General features: G+C 38.1%; 1 protein-coding gene across 1 annotated transcript in view; it reads left to right on the top strand.

The window, feature by feature from the left end:
- The first annotated feature begins 413 nt into the window (after positions 1–413).
- LOC138310716 (calcitonin gene-related peptide type 1 receptor-like) overlaps positions 414–21,062 on the top strand; it is a 40,930-nt gene continuing 20,281 nt past the window's right edge. Inside the window, exons 1-2 of the mRNA XM_069252055.1 lie at positions 414–1,128; positions 15,062–15,181. Of these exons, the coding sequence (XP_069108156.1) occupies positions 960–1,128; positions 15,062–15,181 (289 nt within the window). The 5' untranslated portion in view covers positions 414–959. The remainder of the gene's footprint in view (positions 1,129–15,061; positions 15,182–21,062) is intronic.

Genomic DNA, 21,062 nt, shown 5'->3' with positions numbered 1-21,062 from the left:
GTAAAATAACCTCTTTGGTCTACAATGGCTGCCAGAGGCGAACTTTGCTGTTCTCAAATAAGACGTGTAGTTACTATCTAGTACGTAACATGCGAAGAATGCTAGATTTAAAATGATAATTAATTTGTCTGCAGTACATAACATGAAAATAACATTTATATAACAGTCTAATGCAGATTCTGTGGACAATCAGAATGATGATGTGTTGACTTGTGGACAAGTTGATTGGTCCTTCTTCATACACTTGACTATATCGTTTCACAGTTGCTGTATTTTAAAGTTAAATATACACAGCATAGATATAATTATATCATCATCATGATATATATCTGTAATATGTTAGAGGTATCGGATGACTGTAACATATTGTACATCGGATGTATAACGATTTCAATATTCATTTTTATAACGTCTCACGATGTGTGTAAAGTTTTTTTCATCGCTTACCGCTCGTGAAACACTTTTCCACTGTAGACTACACAAGGTCATAGTGCGCTCTCTCATCGTTGGCCTGAAACACGCGACAAGTGGACAATACGCTGTAATGCTGCAGTCATACCTTTGATAAAGCCTTCGCAGAAGGCACACGGCCTGCTTCATCACAGACGGCACGCGGCCTGTATTTCGTACGCTTTAGGAGGGTCAATCCCTGTAACTCCCCAGTAACTACTGTCGACAGAACCAGACAGGAACAGAATGTCCAGATATCATACATATAAATGTCTATTTACAGAGGGACTGCTACAAGGCAACTAACCGTACCCCTAGAAACACCGGAAGGGCGGACTGACTGGTCACTAACTCTGAACCAGGAACATATCTATCGCTGGAAGTTATCCTCTGTGGGACAAGCTAGACAGTCTGAAATATTGAAGTGTTTTTGTTCACATTCAACTGTGGAAGGGTGCAGTGATTTTATCTGAAATAGTATTGTGTTTAGGATTATTGAAAAATCCATTATGATGATAGATAACATAACGGAACCGGAAGTACTTACTACTGTCAGTACCACAAGTGGTGCTTTTCCGATTTCCTCTTTGACCCCCGAGGAGCTGATGGTACGAGGTATATGGATGGCCTGGTACGAATGTAATGCCACCGTCCTGTCACAGCCGTATCCTGATGACGGTAAGTTGTTCATGATAAAAGTACCTTACAATAACGGTGTATAGAGTAGGGTTTCGTGTCCTTTTACAATGTCTGTCGTATACATAATGTGTTGTTTTACCTGTCATAAAGACCATTTACATACAACATTAATGGTATTCACCTGTCTCCTGTGTTATGTAATATTCAAGTCACCACACAATTACTCGTGATACATTCCTTTCTATAGTAACCACATGACAGTGTTTACAACTCACACAACAGCTACATTCAATCATTGGTAACATATATAATGACTGTTTTAGTTAGATAGAATATAACGATTGTATTTCAAGTATTAAGTAGGAATCGTAATATCTACTTTTCGGTATTGACTCTTTGTTTTATCATATTTTAATCATGTTGTTGAAGTGTCCCAATGTTTTCATGTTTTATGCACATTTGTCTGCCACAGCGGACTAATATCTCAAACGTAGTTTAGTAAATAAACAATGATATTTTTGTCTACTAAACATAATGTTATTTAAACATCTATCGGGGACTGCGTTAACGGCGCTACATTGCATTTTAATCAAAGCACTAATACTGCAGCCTCCCAAAACATACAATCACACACTGGAACACAATGCATATGTCGTCGTTAAATGACCAATACAATTTTCAAACAAAGGTATATCTACATAGAATGTTTGCCTTGCCAGCGTGTGTATATTGTAAAGTAAAATGATTCCCATATACAGTCTGTATAACCGAAAACAAGCCGGTTGGTCGCAGGGTGTACTGGAAGCATTACTATTTAATTTTGGCGTCGAACTTTTCTTATATATATATACTAACTATGAACTAAGTTGATGTTTTCCTTGATTCCGATACAATCTGGTTAAAGTCATGTTTCTCGATTACCTGCACTTGAACAAATCCATTCAAAGCTATCCCCTTGATAAACTCTGCGGCAGCCAGTCTAGCGGTTAGCGTTTGTTTCCGTTGCAATGTATATGTCATTACAGCTAAATAATAACAGTACCTATTTATAATAGACAGTTTAAACAAAAATGTCAGCGAATTTTGTACTCACTCTTGTCCTCAGACCTTTTAGTGAAATAGTTGACGAGACAATCGAAGCATGAAATTGGAGGGGTTTGTTATATTTATTAAATATAAATCTAATTTAGCTTTCGATTTAATTGTGTGATCAATTTTGAGTATTTTTAATACGTTATTTAAACTGACGTTATTTAACATATTGTTATCTTGATTTAAGCTTTAAACGAGTTTCCGTCCTCAACAGTAACACTTACACGGATTTAGTATATGAGTTCTGAGTTCAGATAATGGTGCGAATGTATGATTATTTGTCAATGTTAGCGGCATAGTTAACAGAAAGGAGATCACATATATGCAAAGGACTAAAGCGGTACATGTTATTCAGAAGTATAAACCAGATTTTAGTTTACAAAAAACACGTTATAGACAGAGGAACTTCAAGTACTTCATATATTGTAGACACATATCAACAAACCATACGACAGCCCCAAAACAAACCATACCACAGCCTCCAAAACAAACCATACCACAGCCCCCAAAACAAACCATACCACAGCCTCCAAAACAAACCATACCACAGCCCCCAAAACAAACCACACCACAGCCCCCAGAACACACCTCCATTCTTACAATGGTCAATCATTTTATTTAACCTCGGGGCGTATTTTAGACACATAAACATACAACAAACAACCAACACAGCCCCCAAAAACCATAACCACAGCCCCCAAAACAAACCATACCACAGCCCCCAAACAACCAACAGCCCCAACAAACACCACACCACAGCCCCCAGAACACACCTCCATTCTTACAATGGTCAATCATTTTATTTAACCTCGGGGCGTATTTTAGACACATACAAACAAACCATACCACAGCCCCCAAACTATATCACAGCCCCAAACCACACCACAGCCCCCAAAACACACCTCCATTCTTACAATGGTCAATCATTTTATTTAACCTCGGGGCGTCAAACAGGCGGTTAAATTATGTTTTCTTTCCGAAAGTCATGAAAAAAATTGCATGCATATGCCTATCTAAAGCAAAATATAATACACTTATCAATAATACAGTTTAAAAAAAATAATAAGGCTTATATTTAACAAAAACTATAACATTGTAGTGTCCCGATGTTTACGGACTTCAGATCGCTATAACTTGAAATTTTATACCGGCGCCATGACAGTTTAAATGAAACTAACCGAATTAGCTATTAGATATCTATTGATTTTCCAAACATTTCATCTCTTACAAAGAACTTATTTTCTAATGATGCATACGATAGTAGAACTGACTTTCGCGATAAACATTTTGTAGTTTTATTTCATCAAACCAGTTAACGTTCGATTAACGCATTGTAAACTTTAACAGATATGCACTCCAGCCAACTGAATTTCAAACAGATTGCGTTATACATCACTAAGGGGATTATAAATTATCTGTTGAAACTGGCTTAAAAATCAATCATGGAAACGCATATTTAAAGTATCACGTAAATAACTTTTGGAAAGATAGTTAAATTTTGAACTGAAAGAGAGAGAAAAAATAATGGAATAAAAATATGTCGGGTTTTCTGTACCGTAGAGTTCATACACTTGATAATATTATATATATATATTTTTATCACATATTCCGCCTGATATCCAGTGATTACGGCCGTGTAATGTTTTTGCATACAAAATGTATGTTACTAGTGTAATATGACCTGTAACGATTTCCCTTGGCTATGATCGCGAACAATTGATCCACGAAGTAGCAATTGTTGTATCGTTTATGCTCTAATCGCGAAATTTGAAAACAGCTAGATTTCAGACAAATGAGTGAAAATGTTTGTTCTCGTGAATATGCTTTATTCTACCACAAAAGGCAGTGTTATTTAACTCTCAGGGCATTAAATAAACACTGCAGCTGTTGATTAACAATTTGTTTATACCACACGTGGTTTTAACTCTGTTTATTTGTCAGTGTCACGTCATCATTGTCAACGTCATCAATAAGCAAATGACGTCATTATATGTTTTGATAGCCGCTTGACGTCCAAAGCTGCTGTTGGAAAGCGTATGCGTCGTGTGAAAATACGTGACATTTTGTACATGTTAAATTGACCTTTAGTACTAACGATATAAAAATAGATGGACAAGAATTTTACTGATGAGTTTCGTAGATTCAACGTGTTAAAACGAACTTGATCTTGATGGTAATATCTGTCTTAATATAGTTTTAAATAACTAACATTATACAGTACCTCTAAACTGCAATATTCGTGTTTTTCTTCAGCCCGTTGTCAGTATAATGTGACGGGGTGGGGTGTGTTGCTTGGTGTCTTCAGCGGCATGCTTCAGTGATATAGCACTGTAAAAAGAGCAACAGTTCCACTATACAAGAAGACACAACGCGAACATACTGCAGTCTCCCAAAACACGCACCACGCACTTCACACATGCTACACAGTGCATAGATGGGAGGGCGTCCTTACATGACCTTTGCTGCTAATAGGACGTTAAAATAATCAAACAAACAAACAAACAAGCTGACGTTTTAACTTAAGATAACAGGTAACAGCACTAGAATAAAATGTGTTCTATTTTGTTTTCGTCTAGCGGTAACGAACAATTTCATATACAGTTTGTATTTTCTTAATATACAAATATTCATTTTAAATGATTAATTTCATGATATTGTTTGTACATATGTCGTGTTGCACCGATATTTCCAACACTCCTACGATATAAATACGATCAACACCATCCACAGTCGGAGTATTATTCATCATATTGATACACATCACGTTGTGTATTTCAATCATACACTATTTTGCATATATTTTTTTTATTTATATCGGTTTTCATCTTTCCCTGTATTAGAATATCCATGCAATTATTTTTTTCAAAATCTGATGATATTTTATTTATTTTATCAAACGGTTGTGGTTTTACAGGAACAGAGGTATTCACATTTTACATTGAAACAATGCCTCTGCCTGGAGTCAAATTATATAGATCTCTGGCTTTATTGAGTATCTTGCTCAACCGTTCGCGCTATAGGTCTTTCTTTCATACCTACGGTTGAAATACTGGCTGGTTTAGGGCACTCATGTCGCTTGAGGCTGTATTACATGGCTACCCATGCATTAAACCCTCGTGACGTCATGGCGTCAACAAATTTTCTATTTCCTCGGTAACTTTTACATTTTTTCACAATCTTGACTGGTTTTACCTTTAAAGATGCAAACAACGGAATTTTTGTTGAAAAGCCTCGGGTTTTACAACATTTTGTGACCCTCGGGTAGAATATCCCTATCCTTCATATCCACATATGAAAGAGTCTGATATTCTACACCAGGATTACATACTATAACCCAGGACTCGAGTTTCCCAAGGTTAACAGTGATGAACATTGGCAATATCATCGGCATTAATGTAACATTATTGTCATTAAATGTTACCGTTTCCCCGCTGAGGGATCGACCTATGAACCTCTGTTTTTTTAAGTCAACGCCCAACCGATTGAGCTAGAGAAGTTCGCGTTAGCTAAGCGGTATAATACGCCTTGTATTTACTCGGGTTACATATAACGTTACATCACCTGCTGTTACCAGTAATTAGCTTACATTTTCTTTATAATTAGCTATCATAAGTGCCTCCATTGGCTTTAATTGTTTTACATATAAAGTTAATGGATGGAAACACCTGTTATCAATTGTTTTAATTTTGTGAGATGTTTTAATTTAACTATTGCTAGGCATGCTTGCCTCGTCAAAGTGATCAAGTAATTATCATCCACAAATGTCGTATACATACCGTCCTCGGGCTAACCTTTAGTATGGGGATATGATCTTCCACTGTGCATCATTGTGTCATAAAAATAATTCAATATTAAAAAAGCATTGTGCAGATTTTTTTTTCAAAAACATTTATTTGATGTATGACATGGCACACGAGAAAACAATCAATAAATGTTAAAATCCAAAACCGTATTAAATTAGTATTAGAAGTGATGATAAGCTGACATGTATACAATCTCTGTCCTTTTGTGGTTTCTTGAATCAGGTGAAAATTCTAGTGCCATTTACACAGTCAGGACGCAATCAAACCCGTCTACAGCCTCTGTATAATAGATAGATGGACTGAGACCGTGATGACAAAAGTCGTGAATGTCCGACTTTATGAGAACAGAATCGCCTTAGACATTCTATGTACTTGGTAATAACATCTAACGATTTTAAACGCAGTCGTTTTAACTGGTAACGGCCAGTCTCAATTGAGTCTGCTTCGGGGAATCGACTTTTATTTGAATATTTTATTTGTCTGTACTTCACCTTTCGATTTTGATTTAACGTCTCTATTTTGAGAATCGCCGATATAGTTACTGAAGCATAAAGCATAATGACATTATTGTAACATAAGACAACGTTTTGACTGTATTTGCACGTTTACCAGAATTGGAACAGAATATCTATAGAAAATAGCGTTTCCTATATTATATATCGTGCTCTCCTGTTAGAAGTATGTGGGCTTTCAAATCGGAAGATCCCTGTATGTAAATAAGACTTCCAATCAAAAGAAGAGCCGTGGTAACCAGCCAACGTCTACTAGAAATACTAATTTATCGTAGTTAGTCGTGGTAACCAGCCAACGTCTACTAGAAATACTAATTTATCGTAGTTAGTCGTGGTAACCAGCCAACGTCTACTAGAAATACTAATTTATCGTAGTTAGTCGTGGTAACCAGCCAACGTCTACTAGAAATACTAATTTATCGTAGTTAGTCGTGGTAACCAGCCAACGTCTACTAGAAATACTAATTTATCGTAGTTAGTCGTGGTAACCAGCCAACGTCTACTAGAAATACTAATTTATCGTAGTTAGCCGTGGTAACCAGCCAACGTCTACTAGAAATACTAATTTATCGTAGTTAGCCGTGGTAACCAGCCAACGTCTACTAGAAATACTAATTTATCGTAGTTAACCGTGGTAACCAGCCAACGTCTACTAGAAATACTAATTTTTCGTAGTTAGCCGTGGTAACCAGCCAACGTCTACTAGAATACTAATTTATCGTAGTTATTGGTAACCAGCCAACGTCTACTAGAAATACTAATTATCGTAGTTAGCCTGGTAACCAGCCAACTCCGTCTACTAGAAATACTAATTTATCGTAGTTAGTCGTGGTAACCAGCCAACGTCTACTAGAAATACTAATTTATCGTAGTTAGCCGTGGTAACCAGCCAACGTCTACTAGAAATACTAATTTATCGTAGTTAGCCGTGGTAACCAGCCAACGTCTACTAGAAATACTAATTTATCGTAGTTAGTCGTGGTAACCAGCCAACGTCTACTAGAAATACTAATTTATCGTAGTTAGTCGTGGTAACCAGCCAACGTTCTACGTAGTTAGCGTGGTAACACAAGTCTACTAGAAATACTAATTTTCGTAGTTAGCGTGGTAACCAGCCAACGTCTACTAGAAATACTAATTTATCGTAGTTAGTCGTGGTAACCAGCCAACGTCTACTAGAAATACTAATTTTTCGTAGTTAGCCGTGGTAACCAGCCAACGTCTACTAGAAATACTAATTTATCGTAGTTAGTCGTGGTAACCAGCCAACGTCTACTAGAAATACTAATTTATCGTAGTTAGTCGTGGTAACCAGCCAACGTCTACTAGAAATACTAATTTATCGTAGTTAGTCGTGGTAACCAGCCAACGTCTACTAGAACTACTAATTTATCGTAGTTAGTCGTGGTAACCAGCCAACGTCTACTAAAACTACTAATTTATCGTAGTTAGACCAAATGTTAAATGAATTGACATCGTCCTATTATTGTTTCTGGCTAACACAAACAGAATCCGAATAGATGGATTTTTGTAACGCGCTCTGATTGTTATTATACAATGTAGCTTTTGAATGTAATTTAAACAGGAACCATAGCAGGGTTTGTACTGTCTATATTACATCTCGCATAACCAGGGTTATATGAACATGTAAACTAGTTCAACTAGATCTACAAGCTTCTGAAATCATCAACAAATCATCATAAATGATTATTAAACTAGCATTATTATGATGGGTTATTTTAATGTATTTTACCAAAAAAATAATAATAAAACAAAACATTTTGATAATTTTGCTAGCCGTCTTACATTTTAAGCCATCCCCTTATATAGAGAAAATTGACTTTTCAGGCGTGTACATTCTGTAATGATACTTACGGGTCGGTGAGAGGAAATAAATCGGCACTAGGAAATGTAACAATGCATTAAGTCTACATTTTATACTCCTTTTATCTATTCTTAATGGGTTTCAGAGGAAATTCACATAAGAACACAAACTATGTTTATATTTAAATGAAGTTATGCATGTAGCGATGGATCAATTAAATGTCTAACGTTTTAGAGAGTAATGGCCAATAAACTCTATAAATACACAATTAAAGTTGTCCCAAAACACCAATGTTAACACGGGGTCTTTGAATTAGTAGGATTCCGGAGAAAATAAAATGGATTTAAGAAAAAATGAAAAGGATGTTTTATTCTAGGTTGGTTCATTAAGATGCTTCGTCGGCTTCATTCAATGTGATCAATGTAATAAAACTGTCTAACTACTAGAGCATTGTGAGATGTCTGCAATGTTCTGGCATCTACATGTATAAAGGCCATAAATTCCATAGAAATATAGTTGAATGCTTATATATACAATATTAACTTAATTTATGTGTCTCTGCATTAAAAATGTTTAATATAGACCAAGAAAACCGTTGTTGAACGACGATTTAATCCAAAATTAAATCTTTTGATTTAATAAAATATATTGAAATGAAAAAAAAATCCACAAGGTGATCAGTAGACGTTACCATGTCAACGTTAATGACGTCATAATGGTCACGCTTTTGCTGTCAGTTACAACTCTATACACTTTGTCTTGGTTAGTTTATATAGTAGAAGTGGCAAGTGTACACAAATATGTGCAATTGTTGTTTATTTACGATTGTATTTAATGTAAGTGTTATCTAATATTTTTTTAAACTAGACGGGGTCTTCTTATTTCTTATAGAAAAATAGAGGATATTCCTTGTTTTTTCTTATAAACATCTGTTATTTTTCATGGAGTGTGGTGAAAAATAAGTTTCACGAATGCGTAGTACGAGTGTAAAATATCAAAGTTCCCATCTCACGAGATGAAATATTACTGGTATTCATCAAGAAACAACGAATATTCTATGTATTACATTTGTTTTTTTAGTTTCCCTTACAGAACATCATCACTACTAGTTCCGCGAAAGGGTATCCCACAATTGTATTTTACATAATTATTAGCTCTTGCGATTATTACGTCGTATTGTTGTGAGCATAACGTCATAATTCTACACAAAAAAATATGACGTCATTTTCGGTCACACACTGATGACGTAACAATCATTACAACACCTTTATTGCATTTAATAGTCGTATAGTTAATTCCATGTTACTCAAGTCGACATGAAAGATAAAATTAATACCCAGTAATTCATATCTGAATTTGAAAAAATACATTCCAAAGAGACCTAGTCTAGAGAGGTGACGGAAATAAAATTCCATATATAATTCGTTTCTCTACTCCACCTTCTCTTCCCACAAACATCATTTTTTCGGCGAGAAATGACTGCAGGCGGATGAAGTTCCGATTTATTTTTACTTATAATGAAGACGATGCCGAATTCTACCTTTAAAGAGTGGGCACACTTAACTACTGTCACAGGGCCATTCTCATGTGTTATCTGTCGATGTATCCGTCTACGTGACAGAATTCCGGCGAAATAAAAAGTACCGAATGGTTTATAAAGGAGACATGTCGATCTACACAGTATGATGTATTACCAATATTGCTGACCTCACGATCACTTTCAGAAATACAATTTTCTACGTGTAATATAAAATCAGACATGGCTTTCACATAGATTGATGGTGCTGTCGGCATCATCCTGGCTGTTGTAACAGATCTAGAGACGCATTTTTATTTTTTATATTTCGGCGTCAATTCGAAAAACACGACACATTTCGTATAATTTATTCAAATCAGATACGATTTTCACATAAATTGGCTTGTCTGTTGCATCATCATAACTGTTAATATATGTAGATATAACAGAATCATGTTTCAAAGGTTTTTTTCTCTTGGAGCGAATCCATTTTTTCGTCGTATATATTATCTATAACAATAATATATTTAAGTACAGCTTTTTCTTTTCTGCTTAATTCTCCGTATATATCGAGACGGGTGATTGGAAAGACCTGTTTGACTGGGTGGAGTGTCCTGTTAGGGTATACTGCGAAATACCGCAGCCTCCCACAACAGATATACATACAATACATGGTATACAAAGGAGACCGTATATTTAGGACGGCCCAATCAACAAACCAAAAAGTAATATGTTTCTCCCTTTATTGGGATTAAACTTCTTACCGTAAGTACCATACTAAAACCGCATTAAACCCGCTCCCTCTCACCACCCGCAATAGACCCGCTCCCTCTCACCTCCCGCAATAGACCCGCTCCCTCTTACCTCCCGCAATAGACCGACTCCCTCTCACCTCCCGCAATAGACCCACTCCCTCTCACCTCCCGCAATAGACCCGCTCCCTCTCACCTCCCGCAATAGACCCGCTCCCTCTCACCTCCCGCAATAGACTCGCTCCCTCTTACCTCCCGCAATGCAGTTGAAGAATAGCACCTTTAAACCTTAATCCAGGAAGGAGGTCTACGACTGCTTAATACGAGACTTACTAAGACGTAGGCGGCCGTAAACATGCACCAAGTGTTATAAAACAAGACAAATGTGTGCTGGCAAAGCAGTCAAACGTTAATGTTATTGATGTATTTTGGAGATTTATTCCTTTTCTCCATGTTCAACATCAATCGCACTTGTACACCCATATATATATTATAACGTCAAAAACATGATACAAATAAATATGCTGAATTGTCTCCATCAATTTCTTATCAATAATCTCAATTTCTGCGTCTGTTGACAGCTCGCGTCGCATGGTTATTGACAGAATAGGATTGTCGTATATCGGTGGTACTGTATCCCGTTTCGTCAGTTAGTTTCAACTATCGAACGGTAAACAAAATATAGTTTTAGCAATTAATTGTATTTGAATTTTACATTATGTGTATAATGTGAAATTTTGTTTTCTTTATTATATTTCAATCTTTAACACCGCAATATTCCAGATTTCTCGAGAGTCCTCCTTTTCAGTGAAATCAGTACGCCATTGTTTCAGCCAATCAGAGACTACATTACAAACGTCGACGTCATTTACGTTATGCAACGATAACGTAAATATCTAAGCCAGTGAAATTGTTCCTTACAAGAACGATTGATTAAACGCATAAAGGAAACGCATACAAATACCATTTTACGATATCTAACAACCATACAGATGACCGACAGTCGCTATTGGAATCGACCATAATCCTACAATTAAGAATAATCAATGCCATTATATGATAGAAGTTAATTAGTTATGTATCCAATTATTCCAGTAATTTAGACCAAGGCCAATCTCATAAGTTTGTTTGTTATAACATGCAGACTTATTAACAGCCTTTCTCTATCTGAACAATGGGAATTTTAACATCATTGTGTTGTTGATCAATAGAATTAAATTAATATAAGTTATATGTACAAGGACATGGTAAAAGGTTTTTATTACGATATTTTCCTCATTACTACAATAATTTTAATGTATTATGCACGCCAAATAAGTTTACAATACCTATTGACATGGTCGACATCATATGATTTTATGAAAATCACTGACGATTAGACTTTATACACAAAACCCAACCAAGTTTCTGGTAGTCGGAAAATTCAAACACAAGGACACAAAGCCAACCACTTACGCAAGGAATGACATGTATCTTTATACAAATTACGTTTCATTCTCTTTATAGAGGACACATGTGTCAATCAGGCCACAGAGCTAATAAATAGCTGTTATTTTTTTTTTAAGATCTTGTGTCCAAGTAAGAAATTAATCCTTGCTAATTAAAAGAATATTTTCTTGAAATAGAAACACAAAGTAGCTTCTTATAACACACAAAGGGTTCTTATAACTTCTAGGCTTATAAAAATATAATGTTCTAATATTTATATATATGGTGACATATTCCTAAAAGGACGCTTCATTTGAATATTTTAATATGGTTATATTAATTTGTTTTTAAAATTATATGAAGTAGGTGACAAATTTTGAATTTTTGTGAACAATTTACATTACATGAATTTGACGCCTTGTTCATCCCTTAAATAACACGGCTCCAAATAACGTTCACCGTCTCCCCATAACACCTTATAATTCCTCTCCGGTTGTGGCGGGTCCAATAATTAGCCTCCTCTAATTACATGTTACGATATTCAGGATTGATTATCATCTGTCATCCCTGATAGAAAATATGAAATAACTGGTAATTAATCGCTAAACGATTTGGAACAAAATTATGCCCTAATCACCAAGATGAAACAAAAAATAAAATTCAAGGTGTTAATGATTTGGAACAAAATTATGCCCCTATTCACCAAGATGAAACAAAAAATAAAACTCAAGGTGTTAATCAACAGGTGTTAATCAACCCCTGAGCAAGTGTTGATGTCAATTTAACGATTTTCACTCGATAAATTAGTCTAAAGTACCTAAATGTAACTCATGTAGGAAATGTCACAACTTGTATATTAATGTCAAATCCTTTAAAATTATTGAATTATTTGGCAATAATGCATCCCTACGTATCTGCTGTAGCCCTTATTTATATTGGCAGCAGTGCTCTTAACAACTCATTAACATAAAAATCTGTTCGGGTCAATCCTTATAATTCAATCTGATATCGTGAAATTCCATAGTTATAGTTTCAGCCAATCAGAGATGAGGTTACAAACGACCAGGTCATGTTTTACCTTATAAGGATGATATCAAGATTTTTTAAAGATGCTACACCGCTAACGAATGATATTTGACATTTATCAAAGAGAGGACGAAGTTATAATTAGTTTACAAAATTTACTTATTTTACATCATTAACACTATTGAGAAGTTTGAGGTTTTTAGTCTGATTCCAGAAAAGATATTAAAAAACAATTTTGGGACTGATTGGTCAACAAGATGGCCGCTAGGCAGCTATCTTGTGTTTTGATAGTTAAAGTTTGTTACCGGTATTTTTCTGAAAGTACTGAAGGATTCTCTATCAGATTTCCAGGCCGCTATCTTGGATTTTGACAATTGAAATTTGTTAAAAAAGAAACACACACAATTGATTTTTTCCCGAGTATAGTCCATGGCAATATTGTTTATATGGAATGAAGTACTGATGGGCATGCACCAAAAGCAAAATTAAGTATTTTATATGTATCATTATGTTAATTAGGCACATCTATATTATATACACTATCAAATTTCAGCGTTTGTTCAAATGAATCGCTTGGTTAATGCTCTGTCGTTGGTGGAGCATCTTCCATCAATTTATTTGGCGTATTCTACAGGTGATGGGAAATCGAAAAAAATAAAATGCAGCCAACATCTTTCAAAATACGGATTATGTAGAACCAAAGAGGTCTCAATAGCGAAATAACCCATGAAAATATGTCGCCATAAAAATATTTGTGACATTGGTTATTTCTCAACCAAAGATGTAATTTAATCTAGGTTTGTATAAAACATGACACGGACGACAGTTACATACGCCTGTGGTGGATGCTTTATGAAAACAATCTCTGTAAAGTTATTCAATATAACTCCTGATGGAGGCGTGTTATTTACTTTCCACTTTTTTGCTTTTTTAATTTAAATCTGACAGATACAGGTCGATGTGACGTGTGTTTGATAAGATAACTGTTATTCAGCTGCAAGACTATTGGCTTCGATGGGAGAGCCGTGGGTTACGGCGTCGAAGGTCCGGAATTGCTTCCTTGGTGGGGCCAGTAGACATATGTCCTATATACAAAGTCTCTATTTCTATTGTTACTTCATTAAGATCATGATTTTATATTATTTACTAAAGGATCACACAGGAATGTCCATATGGTTCCGTAAGGAATGAGTTTAATATTTAAATTTCGCAAGCCTTGTTGAGCAACAATCCATCTTAATGTGTAAGCTATATGAAATAAACATACTTTGATGATATAGTTGGATAGTATATTTGAACCATATCAATGTGAAACGTTGCCGACATTTTGTCTCGAATACACATCATTCTGAACTGATGGCACGTCATGTAATTTGTGCTCGTCGCAACCAATTGTATTTTTGTCCCGTACTTGATAAGGTTATCCCGCGGTAAGGAAAAAGACTGCTCACACGGGTTCAATGAAGCCATCGACAGCTGTGGAGACAACTGTCGAGGATGTTTTTCCTTTCTTTTCTTGTTTACAATAGGGGGTAAAATAATCAAACATGAGTATGTCAAGTGGACAGGGGTATCTCGACCCTTGTGGAAGGTTTTAGGCGTCACCAGACCTATGTTTATATCAGTCTCAACGCAAAAGGATATTATAATCTTATAAAAATACGTATCCTTAATATCACTACGTTTGAACGGAGTGGTTATAAGGCTATGTATTTCAATCAGATTGAATAAAAATTGCGTGATATTTTCAACGTAATTCCCACTGTTTGTATCTTTCAAAATAAAATCATCCTAGTTTCTGAAACAGAAATGTTAAAATTCTACCGAGAAAAAGTAATTTGGTTGACGGTGTGACGCCGCGAGGCTATATTGCATGGATATCCATGCAATACAGCCTCAGGCGACACGAGTGTATTGCCAAAACAGTATGAAACCTTTTGATAAGAAAATAAATATTTATCTTCCAATGAATCTACGATTTCATCAGATTAGTTATTACTCGACCGTTTATCTTATAGGAGGTCTGTACTGTAATGCTACTTTTGACGGCTGGGATTGTTGGAATTACACGGCAGCAGGAAATACAGTACATCATGACTGTCCAACCTTCCTCCGGTACAAGTACGGCAATCCTTCAGGTAATTATCACCTAACTCCTTCAATAATCAGTACATCATGACTATCCAACCTTCCTCCGGTACAAGTACGGCAATCCTTCAGGTAATTATCTCCTAGCTACCTCAATCGTCAGTAGATTATGACTGTCCAACTTTCCTCCGGTACAAGTACGGCAATCCTACAGGTAATTATCTCCTAACTACCTCAATCATCAGTACATCATGACTGTCCAACCTTCCTCCGGTACAAGTACGGCAATCCTACAGGTAATTATCTCCTAACTACCTCAATCATCAGTACATCATGACTGACTGTCCAACCTTCCTCCGGTACAAGTACGGCAATCCTACAGGTAATTATCTCCTAACTACCTCAATCATCAGTACATCATGACTGTCCAACCTTTCTCCGGTACAAGTACGGCAATCCAATCCTACAGTTAATTATCTCCTAACTACCTCAATCATCAGTACATCATGACTGTCCAACCTTCCTCCGGTACAAGTACGGCAATCCTACAGGTAATTATCTCCTAAACTACTCAATCATCAGTACATCATGACTGTCCAACCTTCCTCCGGTACAAGTACGGCAATCCTACAGGTAATTATCTCCTAACTACCTCAATCATTAGTACATCATGACTGTCCAACCTTCCTCCGGTACAAGTACGGCAATCCTACAGGTAATTATCTCCTAACTACCTCAATCATTAGTACATCATGACTGTCCAACCTTCCTCCGGTTCAAGTACGGCAATCCTACAGGTAATTATCTCCTAACTACCTCAATCATTAGTACATCATGACTGTCCAACCTTCCTCCGGTACAAGTACGGCAATCCTACAGGTAATTATCTCCTAACTACCTCAATCATTAAGTACATCATGACTGTCCAACCTTCCTCCGGTACAAGTACGGCAATCCTACAAGTAATTATCTCCTAACTACCTCAATCATTAGTACATCATGACTGTCCAACCTTTCTCCGGTACAAGTACGGCAATCCTACAGGTAATTATATCTCCTAACTACCTCAATCATCAGTACATCATGACTGTCCAACCTTCCTCCGGTACAAGTACGGCAATCCTACAGGTAATTATCTCCTAACTACCTCAATCATCAGTACATCATGACTGTCCAACCTTCCTCCGGTACAAGTACGGCAATCCTACAGGTAATTATCTCCTAACTACCTCAATCATCAGTACATCATGACTGTCCAACCTTCCTCCGGTACAAGTACGGCAATCCTACAGGTAATTATCTCCTAACTACCTCAATCATTAGTACATCATGACTGTCCAACCTTCCTCCGGTACAAGTACGGCAATCCTACAGGTAATTATCTCCTAACTACCTCAATCATCAGTACATCATGACTGTCCAACCTTCCTCCGGTACAAGTAAGGCTATCCTACAGGTAATTATTTCCTAACTACCTCAATCATTAGTACATCAGGACTGTCCAACCTTCCTCCGGTACAAGTACGGCAATCCTACAGGTAATTATCTCCTAACTACCTCAATCATTAGTACATCATGACTGTCCAACCTTCCTCCGGTACAAGTACGGCAATCCTACAGGTAATTATCTCCTAACTACCTCAATCATTAGTACATCATGACTGTCCAACCTTCCTCCAGTACAAGTACGGCAATCTTACAGGTAATTATCTCCTAACTACCTCAATCATCAGTACATCATGACTGTCCAACCTTCCTCCGGTACAAGTACGGCAATCCTACAGGTAATTATCTCCTAACTACCTCAATCATCAGTACATCATGACTGTCCAACCTTCCTCCGGTACAAGTACGGCAATCCTACAGGTAATTATCTCCTAACTACCTCAATCATCAGTACATCATGACTGTCCAACCTTCCTCCGGTACAAGTACGGCAATCCTACAGGTAATTATCTCCTAACTACCTCAATCATCAGTACATCATGACTGTCCAACCTTCCTCCTGGTACAAGTACGGCAATCCTACAGGTAATTATCACCTAACAACCTCAATCATCAGTACATCATTACTGTCCAACCTTCCTCCGGTACAAGTACGGCAATCCTACAGGTAATTATCACCTAACAACCTCAATCATCAGTACATCATTACTGTCCAACCTTCCTCCGGTACAAGTACGGCAATCCTACAGGTAAATATTTCCTAACTACCCCCTACTAAGTATTGTATTTTTTGGAAAACAATATACATACTGTAAATTTAATAAAAATCCTAAGATTGGTTCACATTTTCATCAACTTTAAATTCTTCGTTAATGATTATGTTGCTGTTCTTGCTTTGTGTAAATCCTAAATAAACATATTTCTATTTGAAGAAGGATATTACTTACTTCTTACTTTTTATAATGATTCAAGGACGATCTGAATAAATTTAAGTTTAGCACATGTCCTTAGTAACTTATCTATACACGTTTGTTGTTTATACAACCCGAAGGCAGCTATAAACCAGTAACCAGAGATTCAGCTACACAGTTTGGGAAAGTAATGTTAATTATATCGATCAAATTTAATATTTCTAAATGAATATATAGGCAGCATGCGTAGTATAGCGTCACATAATCTCCCTCTGTTGGGTTAATTACACTATGACTTCTACCATGTTTATTGTCCCCCGGATATGATATATTATCGAAACACGCACTTAACGTGTAAGCGATAATTATGTAGTATTGATTTCACTACTTGTGCCAATATCGCACCTGCCGTCAGTGAAAAGTATGCAAATGTAATATAGACCTCAGCTTATAGGGCAATTGATTATCATAGCCAGTCCTAATTAGTCATCTGAACCATTCGTATGTATAGGAAATGTATTATCTTCCACACCACCAATTCATCGATATCGCCCATTCATTAACACCGCCCATTCATCAACATCGCCAATTCATCGACACCACCAATTCATGGCCACCACTAATTCATAGACACCGCCAATTCATTGACACCGCTCAATCATCAACACAACAAATTCATATACACCACCAATTCATGGACACCACCAATTCATCGACACAGCCAATTCATGACACCGCCCATTCATCGACACAACCAATTTCATGGACACCGCCAATTCATCGACACCACCCATTTCTCAACACGGCCTATTCATCGATACCGCCATTCCTTAACACAGCCCATTCATTGACACCGCCAATTCATCGACACCTCAAATTCGTCAACACGGCCCATTCATCGACACCGCCAATTCATCGATACCGCCCATTCATTGACACCAGCCACTCATCGACACCGCCCATTCATCATCACCTTCCATTCGTCAACATGGCCCATTCATTGACACCGCCAATTCATCGACACCTCCAATTCGTCAACACGGCCAATTCATCGACACCGCCAATTCATCGATACCGCCCATTCATTGACACCACCCACTCATCGACACACCACCAATTCATCGATACCGCCAATTCATTATCACAGCCCATTCATTGACATCGCCAATTCATCGACACCTCCCATTCGTCAACACTGCCCATTCATCGACACACACCCATTCATCGACACCACCCATTATACACACCACCCATTCATCGACACCACCAATTCATCGACACCGCCCATTCATACACACCAAACATTCATACACACCACCCGTTCATCGACACCACCCATTCATTACACACTACACCATTCATACACACCACCCATTCATACACACCACCCATTCATACACACCACCAATTCATTGACACTGCCCTTTCATACACACCACCAATTCATTGACACTGCCCATTCATACACACTGCCCATTCATGCACACCGCTATTCATCGACATTCATTCATACACACAATTCATGGACACTGCCCATTCATACACACCACCAATTCATGGACACTGCCCATTCATACACACCACCAATTCATGGACACTGCCCATTCATACACACTGCCAATTCATACACACACCCATTCATTTACACCACCCATTCATCGACACCACCCATTCATGGACACTGCCATTCATACACCACCATTCATACGACACCACCCATTCATCGACACCGCCCATTCATCGACACCACCCATTCATCGACACCACCCATTCATCGACACCACCCATTCATCGACACCACCCATTCATCGACACCGCCCATTCATCGACACCACCCATTCATCGACACCACCCATTCATCGACACCACCCATTCATCGGACACACTCAAATTCACAACTCGGCCCATTCATCGACACCGCCAATTCATCGATACCGCCCATTCATTGACACCACTCATCGACACCGCCCATTCATCATCACCATCGCACCATGGCCCATTCATTGACACCGCCAATTCATCGACACCTCCAATTCGTCACACGGCCCATTCATCGACACCGCCAATTCATCGATACCGCCCATTCATTGGACACCACCACATCATCGGACACCCCATTCATCGATCACCGCCATTCATCACAGGCCCATTCATTGACACCGCCAATTCATCGACACCTCCATTCGTCCAACACGGCCAATTCATCGACACCACCAATTCATCGATACCGCCCATTCATCGACACCACCCAATTCATACTGCCCATTCATTGACACTCCCAATTCATCGACACCAACCATTCATCAACACTGCCGCCTATTCATCGACACCCACCCATTCATCGATCTACCACCCATTCTACACACCACCCATTCATCGACACCACCCATTCATCGACACCGCCATTCATCGACACCACCCATTCATTCAGACACCACCCATTCATACACACCACCCATTCATCGACACCACCAATTCATATGACACTGCCCCATTTCATACACACCACCCATTCATCGACACTGCACCCATTCATACACACTGCCCATTCATACACACCGCCCATTCATCGACACCACCCATTCATCGACACCACCCAATTCATGACACTGCCCATTCATACACACCACCAATTCATGGACACTGCCCTTATTCATACACACCACCCATTCATGGACACTGCCCATTCATTACACACTGCCCATTCATACACACCACCAATTTCATGACACCGCCCATTCATTCGACACACCACCATTCATGGACACACCCTGCCCATTCATACACACTCACCAATTCATACGACACCACCCATTCATGGACACACCCATTCATCGACACCACCCATTCATCGACACCGCCCATTCATTGACACAACCCATTCATGGACACCTGCATTCATACACACCACCAATTCATTGGACACCACCCATCAATACACACCACCAATTCATGGACACTGCCCACATTCGTACGACACATGCCCATTCATTGACAACACCCATTCATTGACACCGCCAATTCATCAACACAACCAATTCTTGGACACAGCTCATCAACCAACACAACCAATTCATGTACTCCACCCATTCATCGACTCCACCAACATTCATGGCCACCACCAATTCCATCGACACCGCCAAATTCAATCGACACCGCTCAATCATCAACACATACCAATTCCATATACACCGCCCAATTCATGGACATCACCCATTCATGAGACACACCAATTCATCGACACCGCAAATTCAACGATACCGAGCCCCTTCATTGACACCACCCATTCATCGACACCTTCCAATTCTCACACGCCAATTCATCGACAATCGTCAATTCATCGATACCGCCCATTCATTAACACAGCCCATTCATATGACACCACATTGACCGCCATTCATCGACACTCACCAATTCGTCAACACGCCCATTCATCGACACCGCCCATATTCATCGATACCGCCCATTCATCATTGAACACCAGCCGCATCATCGACACCATCCATTCATCGACACGGCCCATTCATCGACACTCTCCCATTCATCGTCAACATGGCCCATTCATCCATGGACA

This window comes from Argopecten irradians, chromosome 16 (genome assembly GCF_041381155.1).
Source record: "Argopecten irradians isolate NY chromosome 16, Ai_NY, whole genome shotgun sequence".
Classification (NCBI taxonomy): Eukaryota; Metazoa; Mollusca; class Bivalvia; order Pectinida; family Pectinidae; genus Argopecten; species Argopecten irradians.
Note: the sequence above shows the minus strand (reverse complement) of the source record. Positions and strands in the feature narration are given on the sequence as shown.